General features: G+C 35.3%; 1 protein-coding gene across 1 annotated transcript in view; it reads right to left on the bottom strand.

The window, feature by feature from the left end:
* Positions 1 to 878: 878 nt before the first annotated feature.
* Positions 879 to 10,454, bottom strand: part of ATG3 (autophagy related 3) — a 33,740-nt gene continuing 24,164 nt past the window's right edge. The window contains exons 7-12 of the mRNA XM_040224647.1: positions 9,412 to 9,493; positions 5,412 to 5,446; positions 5,019 to 5,174; positions 4,151 to 4,278; positions 2,651 to 2,719; positions 879 to 1,147 (exon numbers count right to left, since the gene is read on the bottom strand). Coding sequence (XP_040080581.1) covers positions 1,066 to 1,147; positions 2,651 to 2,719; positions 4,151 to 4,278; positions 5,019 to 5,174; positions 5,412 to 5,446; positions 9,412 to 9,493 — 552 coding nt within the window. The 3' untranslated portion in view covers positions 879 to 1,065. The remainder of the gene's footprint in view (positions 1,148 to 2,650; positions 2,720 to 4,150; positions 4,279 to 5,018; positions 5,175 to 5,411; positions 5,447 to 9,411; positions 9,494 to 10,454) is intronic.

Here is a 10,454-nt window from a genome sequence, read left to right as displayed (position 1 = left end):
GGTAAAGAGAGTATTCTTTAAAGATGAGGATTAAAAAAACAAACCTAGAAACTAATGTTCCTTAAATGCAGTCAGCCATTCCTGGTATGTGCAGGGATGAAAAAAACAGGGACAAGGGCAATGAAGCAGTAACAAAGAGAATGTAAATGGAGTTCTCAAAGGACCTGGGTTCTACTCCTTGGCTCTGTAAGTGTTCTTGCACACTTACTCTTTTTACTGTTTCTGAACTTCCAGACCCAGATCTATAGATCTATAAACTATACTAACAAAGGGACTTCTTTAAACTTTAATATTAACTTAATTTTAATTTAAATTTAATTCAACTTAAATTTAATTCAATTGCAATTTTAATATTCTATCCCCTGGAGAAGGAAATGGCAACCCACTCCAGTATTCCTGACTGGGAAATCCTATGGATAGAGGAACCTGGTGGGCTATAGTCCATGGGGTCACAAACAGTTGGATGGACACAACTAAGTGTGTACGTGTGCACATGCACACGCAGGCAATCACAGTAAGAAAAATATTCTTGAATCCAGAATTACTCTGGAAGTATTAACTTAACAAAATAAGCAACACCACTTAATTTCCTGGTGCACAGTAAGTACTTCATCAATGTTAACTATTTGCTGATAGGAGACTTGGGGAGATAGAGGGAAAACAAAAGGAACAAAGAGCAAGAGAAAAGAAGGGAGAGGGAGTCTATGCAGTATTTTCTAGTCCCAGCTCTCACACACAAATACACATTTAAATACCTTCCTCATAAATGTGAACCAAAAATACTCTTATCATCATTTGTATATTTCTACACTTAAAGAATCATTATTATTTAAGAAAAATGCTATTACCACCTTTTTGATAAGAAGCAAGAAAAACAATCTCTTTACACTCATTTTTATTAAACAAATAAGGCTGGTAGTGGAACTTTTTTTATTTAATGCATAAACATAAGTCTCTTTATTAGAGAAATTATACATATTGGTGAATATGGTCAATGGTCACATCTATGGGTTAATTCCTTAAAAGTCAGAACCAATAATTAGGATAGATTCTATGCTCTCTTTGTTACATCGTGAAGTGTCTTGTGTAGTCATATTCTATTGTTGGAATGACAGCTTGTACAAATTTCAAGAAAATTAGAAGATACCTAAAGGTTTTTAGCTAAGGAAAATAGATTGGTAAATAGTTCTGATTTAAGCTAACATTGTAATTATCCATTTTATTAAGAAGTAACTCCTCAGAAAATATATAGAAGACAGAATCTTAAATCAAGTATATTAAAAAAACATTCATTCACACAAGCTGGTGTCTATTCAACACAAGGCACTCTACAACTTTAAGAATGCTTGACTTATCCCGATTTAATATTTGCATGTTAAGACTTCTTAAAGAGTACAAGTTCTTACTAGCCCAAATATTTTAATATATAAATAAGGACATTGTTGCACATATTTAAATGAGTGGGAAATGGCTTTTTTATTGCCTACAAGTTTTTGAGAATGTTAGAAAATGAGACAGTGTGAAGAATATAAAAATACTGAAGCAAAGAACAAAAAATCCTCCATAAGGACTGATTCTTGGTTAGTATATGTACCTGCCATAGAATCTGCTATCCTGGACTGTCTTTAACAAATTTCTGAATTTTTTTCCTATGTTCCACTGCACTTAGAAACATTAAGAGCTTAATTTTTAATTGATGACTCAATTAGAATTACATAGAGTCTTCCAAGTTGCTATATAGATTCAAAAATAGAGATGAATGCTCATATTATGCATAACAGACTTTCAACAGTAAATCTGGTTTGGACCAAAAACTCCTAGTTGTTTCAATATCACACCAGCTCAATGTTTCTCTAAGGGACACACATCCTATTGGCAATGCTCATGTTATCTATAGTTCCATTACAGTGGCAACCCCTCAGTCTACATCTAACAGTGAGTGGCACGAACCACTCATTCAAGCTGTTTGGTATTTAACCATCGACTTTAGCTGCTTTTCACAAATCCAGGCTATGGGCACATGTATTTCAGGATCCAGTAGTTCACTTAATTCCTCTTGTCAACCCCAGAAAAATAAATGGGTGCTCTTATCTGGAGAAAAATGAGAATACTGTATTTGAAGACTACCTAAAATAGAATTCATGTGCTTTTTACTTTTCTTCACTTCAGAGATCTCAGACTGACAAAACCCAACTTTACTTTTTACCTGATAGGAAAGTACAGTTTTGATAACATGCTAAATTAGGAATATATCTGAGGAAAAGATATTCATGTGTTATCCTCTAAATTCATAGGTTACTCATCTTTCATCAACAGATTAAGCGTTTCAATTGAGTTTCTTTTCCATCAAGAGTTAACAGTTGTGAATTGCATACTCTCAGCCACTGCCTTCTGAACAAAGGCACTTGGCAAGCTGCTACCTAGAAGCACATATTGCTCTGAAGCTCTGTAACAAAGCAGAGTGAACTGGTTCACAAAGGGATATGTGCTCAACAACTGAACAAGGCCAGAATTATCACAATGCAACCTTTTCCAAATAAAGACTCCCACTAAGATTTCCACATCTGAGGGGCTAAATTTCTCAAAAAGTGGGGGAAAAAATCACAGAAGCACTTTGCCTCTAGTCACATACACAGACAGGTAAGGATACATATGAACACCAAGTTCTCCCCCTCCTTCTGCAACAGTCTCAATGATTTTCTTCATCACCTCAGCATGCCTAAATGCAAAAGAATAAATATTAGTATAGATCAACTGGATCAAAATAGCAAAATCAAGTTTTTGTTTGTGAAAATTTGTAAAAATTTTTACTGTCAGTGATTTTATTTTAATATATAACAATAATTATGTAAAATATTCTCCTCCCTACTCTCCAACAAGCCAGACTGTTGAGTCATGCAAACAATTTTACTGGGGGAGGCGGTAATTTTAAAAAGCTATGGTAGTCACAATGGAACACAATGGAACTAGTTAGCTTTCCTATGACGGGGGTGGAAGTGGGGTAGGGCAGAAAATCAGAGAAAGGGAAATCATGCCAGGGCACAACTGCAGAGCAAGGGCTTTCTGCTCTGAGGGAAAAAAAAAAGAATCCAACCAGACAAATTAAAAAAAGTTACATGAAAATGGTTGGTAAAAAACAACAATAACAACAAAGAGGTATTTATAATGCTATGATTTTGACTGCTTAAATATTTAACTGAGAATAAGCCACAACTGAATTAAAGAAAAGCCAGTTGGTCAAACTTCATACATATATTTTTTTCAGATAAAAATAATCTGATTCCATTTAGAAAAAAAGTTTTTGCCTTTATATAAAGGATATTTACCTAAAGTTTTCCACAAATCGTTTCATGGCCAACCGGTGAATGTCCTATGCTACATAAAATGGTGATATCAGAGTAATTACCTAAGTAAATTAACTGAGTAAAGGGCATCATACAGAAGAAATGAACTTTTATATGTATCCTGGCTTAAATAAAGCTACTTCAATCTCTGAAGACAACCTTCATGACAGAGGCAATCAACTTAGAAGATGAAAGTAAATGTACTGGCCCTGAGAATATGAAGACATAATCTGAAGCAGCCAATGGCAAGGCCTAAAATGCCTTGATCATGTATATAGACTCAGTTTCACTTTTTTAGCCCTGTGAAAACACACCAATACAAAAAAGTACCAAATAAGAAAATGTACTTGATTTGGTAGGGTTGGAAACTTAACTGAAAAGTAGAGGAGAATAGAAATTTTGCACACATCTCCCTTCACTAACCAATAAAAGGAGATTAATAGGTCATCTAGAAAAAGTACAAAGTTAACTTTATATTCCACATTCACAGAAAGATATCACGAGCAAACCATTAGTATTTTTTAATCTAAAAAGAATCTTCCAAAATATTCTTGGAGCTAATAGCAGAAGTAAAAATCACAAAAATCTATACCGTAACACAATACACAAAGAAAAAAAATATTCTTAATGAATTGAAACTTAGAAGAAATTGATAAATTTTTTTGGGGTCCTATCTTTACTTAAACACAAAAACATTTCTAAGGAAGACAACAAAATTTTATTTCTGAAGTAAATTTTTTTCTGTTCAGACACTGTTTATACAGACTCTCAAGTGGTAAATCCATGAAGTGTACACACACACACACCTGCACGGGTGAACTGAACACATAGGAGGTGGTGGGAGATGAGGGTGATTTTCAATGGTCACTGTTTTCTTCACATGATCTTGACTGATGTCTTCGTACATGTGCTCAACTGTTAAAGGCTGCCGTTGCTGAAACCATAAAAAATGCTTTGAAATTACTGTTTAAAACCTTTTAGGCCTAAACTTTAGTCTTTATAAATATACTTAACCCCACCTTCCACATCACTTGCAATTTCAAATTCTATACTATTTAGAATCACCAGATTATTGGGGGCAAAGTACCAAATAGGCACAGAGGAGGGTCTGTCCATCAAGGCTATGTGACATCAGCTATCATCTAATACAGAAAAAAGTCCACAAAAAGGCAAGTTCAGAGCTATCAAAACATTTTTAACTTTATAACATCTTTTAGGCCTATTTGTTTTCCTTTTATAGTCATTGGAATGACAGGTTAAACAAGTTAATTTTATTTTAGTTTTCCTTTAATTCAATTAAATGAAAGTCTACAGGGAAAAAAACCTCACATGCAATATGATCATTCTGTAGATGTCTATCTATAATCCCAAACAAAATTTAATATAACAAACCAACTTCAATTTTCTTCACATTTCGAAGGGGTAAGCTCTAGGGACCAAGGAATAAATGTTCACAGATTATTTCTGTTTAATTCTTAGCAGTGTTGTTTCACATTAAATAATTCCTAGTTTCTTCAAAGTAAGAATCGAATTCAACATTAATCACAAAATTACAAAACAAATGATTCCTAAAACTTTAAAGGCCAAAATATATACCCATAGACTTAATGACAAAAGAATTCAACCCTCAAATTTTAAATATTTACACTAAAACAAATTTTTCTTTAGTTTTACCTCATCATAGCCAAACAACCATAGTCGTGGTGTCTGGTAATATTTATCATAAGTGATGTAAAGATCATATGTTCTGGTTTGCAAAATAGCATCTTCACCTCCAGCATCAGTTTTAGCTTTACAAGCTTCTACTATTTTCCTTGTATCTAGAGTAGCCTGGTAACAGTAGAGAAAAATTTACAACCATTAAAATCACTATGTGGTGTTTTGGCAAATCTTCCCATCCTATGTATTTTTTATTCAACAGCAGATATAACAAAATTCAAAGCTAAAATGTTATATGCTATAAACAATGTACACATAAAAAACTCATTTGATAGATCAAGATATTAGGAACACTAATCCCCAAGTTTACTCGTTAAAAATTAACTAAAGAAAACTCGATTTACAAACCTCATCTGTTTCCAACAATCCACTCTCTTCATATTCTGTTATAAAAAGCAACAAAAGATTAATCAAGTTCAAAATAATTTCCTAAACCAAATTACATATTACTTCAGAAAATGCAAAACCTGGGTTTTTGCTTTAGTTTTGACTGAAGATATTGAATAAATGAGAGAGCTAATTCTATATTTCTAAAGGAGCAAATACTTTACCTAACAGTGCCAGAGACAGTTGGCATACTTGAGGCTTGATTTATTACTAATACCAACTGGCACGATAATACTACAGAGTCCTTGGTGACTCCATAGGGTATGCAAGGATATTTATATAACTGCATAAGACATGCTCGTTAAGGTCATCAGTGACTTCTACTTGCTGAATCCAGTGGTAAATTCCTGGTTTTCATCTTCAGTTCTGTTCAGTTGCTCAGTCATGTCCAACTCTGCAAACCCATGAATCGCAGCATGGCAGGCCTCCCTGTCCATCACCAACTCCCAGAGTTTACTCAAACTCATGTCCATTGAGTCGGTGATGCCATCCAGCCATCTCATCCTCTGTCATCCCCTTCTCCTCCTGCCCCTAATCCCTCCCAGCATCAGCGTCTTTTCCAATGAGTCAACTCTTCGCCTCTTAAGAACATCTGGCATGATTTATTTCTTCTTCTTTGCAACGTTTTCCTTCCTCAGCCTTTAAGATACTACATTTCCCTGGCTTTCCTCCCACCTCACTAACTTTTCCTCCACTATCTCCTATGCAGGTCCTGTTCAACATCTACAGTAACCGAAAGCTCAGTTTTTGGAACTTGCCTCTTCTTCATCCACACCGACTCCCTTGAAGATTTCATCTAGTCCCAATGACTTTAAATGCTGATGACTCTTGAATTTATTCCCTTACTGCAAACATGGATACCCAACTGTTTATTTATGACTCGAATGAATGACTAGGGGACAGCACAAGTATCACATGTCAAAAACTGAGCCCCTGACTTCCCCTCCAAAGCCATTCACTCCTCATCTGAATAACATCTTTCTACACACTCAGGTCAAAAACCCTGGTGTCACACGTGACCACTCATGTCACATTCAATCCAGCAACAAATACTCTTTTGGCCCTACCCTCAAAATATCTAGAATCTTCAGTTTCTCATCACCTCCAGTTATCACCTGAGCCCATGTCACAGTTGTTTCTTGCCTAGATTATCAAAATAGATGCCTAACTGCTGTCCCAAACCCCTTCAGTCTTTATTCTCAACACTGCAGTCATAGCCATTCTTTTGAGATCTTAAAATCTCATTCTGTTGTTCCTTAAAAAAACCCCAACAGATTCTCATCTCAGACTTAAAGCCAGGGCCCTACACCATCTGGTTCCTAGGTTACCTCTCTAACTCCACGCCTTATTACCCTCTCCTCATGCCTCTCTAAACATAGGAGCCTCCTTGCAGTATTTATATAAGTCATATGTGTTCCCATTTCAGGGCCTTTGTACTCTTCCTCAGATAATCAAACAGCTTGTCTGCTTACTTCTTGTCAGGCTATACTCAAAAGGCATATCCTCAGTGAGGTTTCTCTTAACCAACCTATTTAAAAATTACAACACTCATCCTACTACAAGCCTATCTCTGCCTGCCTTTACTTTTCAGCCTAAGACTTATAACCATCTGAGACAGTTTATGTTTTGCTTTATCTATTGTTTTTGTCTGTGTCGCCTAAATCAAATATTAGCTCTGTGAGATTGTCTACTGGTTTACCTCCAGCACCAAATGTAGTATCTGATATATAGATACTGTCTTGCTCAATAAATATTTGCTGAAAAATGGATGAAAATTAACTACTGTATTAGGTACCAATGACACTTTTTAAGCTAAATTCCATACACAGCAATTCTTTCTTTAATTCTATCCAAGGGAAATGTAACAAACATATAGAAGGTGGTCAGATATTTAAGGCAATTCTATAGCTTTAACTCTAAAAACAGTTCAATTGCTTAGTCATGTCCGACTCTTTGCGACCGCATGGACTATAGCACACCAGGCTTCCCTGTCCATCACCAACTCCCGAAGCTTGCTCAAGCTCATGTCCATCAAGTTAGTGACGCCATCCAACCATCTCATCCTCTGTCATCCCCTTCTCCTCCTGTCTTCAATCTTGCCTAGCATCAGGGTCTTTTCTTACAAGTCAGTTCTTCACATCAGGTGGCCGAAGTATTGAAGAACTAAAACAGTACTTTATTCATAATGTTTCCTGCTCCAACTTAACAACTGCATACCATTCAGAGACAGAATCCAGAAACGAGCATTTGTGCAAGAAGGTGGTCTGACAACTATGAGACTTCCATGTGGAAATCAATCTAAACAAGTAGATCTGGGATGGGGTTTAAATGTGGATGTCTTGAGCGTAGACACGGTATATGAGGTTCCTGTGATCAATTTTGGTTACAAGTAAACTCATCTGGATTTCTTCAACGAATAGGAGTATACATGGAAATAAGGATAAAATTCTCACTAGAATCCAGGAACAGATATACAGCTAGGTTTCATGGAAGTTCAAAAGTAATTTAGGAAACAAAACTGAAAGGTACTTATTCTTTTTCAAAGGTACTTTTAAGTCAAAGGCTTCCCTGGTGGCTCAGATGGTAAAAGAATCTTCCTGCAATGTGGGAGACCTGGGTTTGATCCCTGGGTTGGGAAGATGCCCTGGAGGAGGGCATGGTAACCCACTCCAGTATTCTTGCCTGGAGAATCCCCATGGACAGAGGAACCTGGCAGGCTACGGTCCAACCCATGAGGTCACAAAGAGTCAGACACAACTCAGCAACTAACACTTCCACTTTTTAAGTCAAGGCTACTCTGGTTGATTAGGCTAAACTGCCACCGCCTCTTCAGCAACCACCACTTGCCATCTCTACAGATACTACCTTCTACTTCTGCATTCTATCTCACTAAATTCTAAGTACTGGGGGGATTTGGCCACCTTACAGCCTCCAAAATGCCTGCCCTGTTACTTTTCATATTCTCTTCTTTTTTCCAACTGCTAACCCTCTCTCTATACATACATATATTCATATTTAAACTCTCTGCATAGAAAATCTAATGCAGTTTACACACCCCTCTTCCTGCCAGACTACAGTCTCCAATTACAGAAATTACAAGAGTAGATAAAAATCTACCTGGGAGTATAGGGAGTGAGCAGAAAAAGAGAGTGAAACACCATAAAATAGCAACATTTAACAGCTAAGAAGAAGTAAAAGAGCCTGGGAAGAAGACTTAGAAGAAACAGTCAAGGAAGGAGGAGGAAAATCCCACATCATAAATACCAAGGGAGGAAAAGGTTAACAGAATCAAACAAATATACAGAGAAGGTAAGTATTATAAAGACAGATTGGGCTTAATAGAGAGGTTGTCCTGGTGACAGCAATTTCTTCCATCTACTTTTAAATATCTGAAATTTCATATTTAAGATTATCATGCTAATGAAATATGAAGTTTTGAATAGCCATATACTTTTAGACCTGTATTACTGTGTTCTGTTAGTACAATGGGTTTTAATCTCTTGTAACAATGATTTACTAACACACGAAGTCTAAACTCTCAACTGGCAATCCTAGGAAGGCACTTCAGATTTTCAGAAAGCAGTGGGAGGATTCCATATAGTTCAAAAGGCCCCATTAAGAATAACTATCATAAGGTTTAAGTAGTAAGATGCTATCAAAAAGGAAAAAGAAAATACTAAATCCCTAAACAAATTTTCTTCTGTTCTGAAAGAATTTAGGAATTAGCTTAAGAATCTGTATCTTATGGCTGTCTCCAGCATTAAATATTTATGATCAATACTGATCCAGCAGAAATAATGCTATCAAGGCCATGCTCTGGGTAAAATCCAAGAGCAAGGTAAGTTCTGCACTGATTAAATTTACACTAAACAAATCCTCTCTAGGCTGTTAAATGTTAAAATTCAGAACTCTATAAAGTAGAATTCTTAATCCACACCAATTAAATCCATGACACCAATACCTTCCATATCTGCAGCTTCTCCTTCATCTTCCTCTTCCTCCTCCTCACATAAAGCTGAGCAATCTTGGAGTTTTATACTGTCCTTTGAAATTAATTAAATTTAAAGTCATTTAAATATGTTCATGAGTTCAAATACTGAGCACCCACATGCCAGCACAGTGCTAACCACTGCAAAAGTAAGCATGATGAGATATTTCTTATACTCAAAAAACTTCTACTTCATATGATAAACCCATAAACCAATCATTAAAAACCATGTGCTAACCACTGTGACTGAAAAATATAAAAAGTATCATAGAAGCACCAGGAGTCATTTAAAAATTGTTGCCAGTTGCAGTTCTGACAAAACAGTATTTCTAGCTAACCAATTCACTAGTATTAGAAAGTCAGTTCAAAGTTAACTCATACACTTAAGAGAAAAAAAGTATATATATATATTTATAAATCACAATACATTCACATGTTAATATTATTATAAATCAAATACTATCATATTCTCTAATTTAACATTCCTGGTTGAATTAAGCAATTACAATTATTATAACACATAAGATTTCAGTTCAATTTCTTAACTATATCTGCATTAAAATGACATAATGCTAACCAAAGACAAGCCTAATATAATATACAATTACCACTTTCACAAAATTAATATTCTAAAAATCTGAAGTCAATGTAGTAGGTCAAAAAACTGGACATTTAGTTTCACCTAATTTATAATTTTAGTTTAATAGTATGTATTCTAAGCACTAAATTAAAAAAAAATCATGTAAATTCTGTTTTAAATAGAAAATGACAGGGAAGATAAATTCTAGTTGCAAATTATTCCAAGTACTCAACCATTAGTAAGACATGAGAATGCTAAGTGGGATACTAAGTACCATATTAACCATTATTAAATTTATTAAAAATTCCTGAGAGGGTTTATCATAAACCTATCAAAACAATGGATCCACACTCTGCCATTTATTATTCCCAAAGTCTGATCCATACACATTAATCGCTGGAATAAACAAGAGCTTCCGAAGCAGCAATGCTATTTA

The sequence above is a fragment of the Oryx dammah genome, unplaced genomic scaffold, assembly GCF_014754425.2.
Source record: "Oryx dammah isolate SB20612 unplaced genomic scaffold, SCBI_Odam_1.1 HiC_scaffold_2, whole genome shotgun sequence".
Classification (NCBI taxonomy): domain Eukaryota; kingdom Metazoa; phylum Chordata; class Mammalia; order Artiodactyla; family Bovidae; genus Oryx; species Oryx dammah.
The sequence above is the reverse complement of the archived record's forward strand: the minus strand, read 5'-3'. Positions and strand labels throughout refer to the sequence as shown.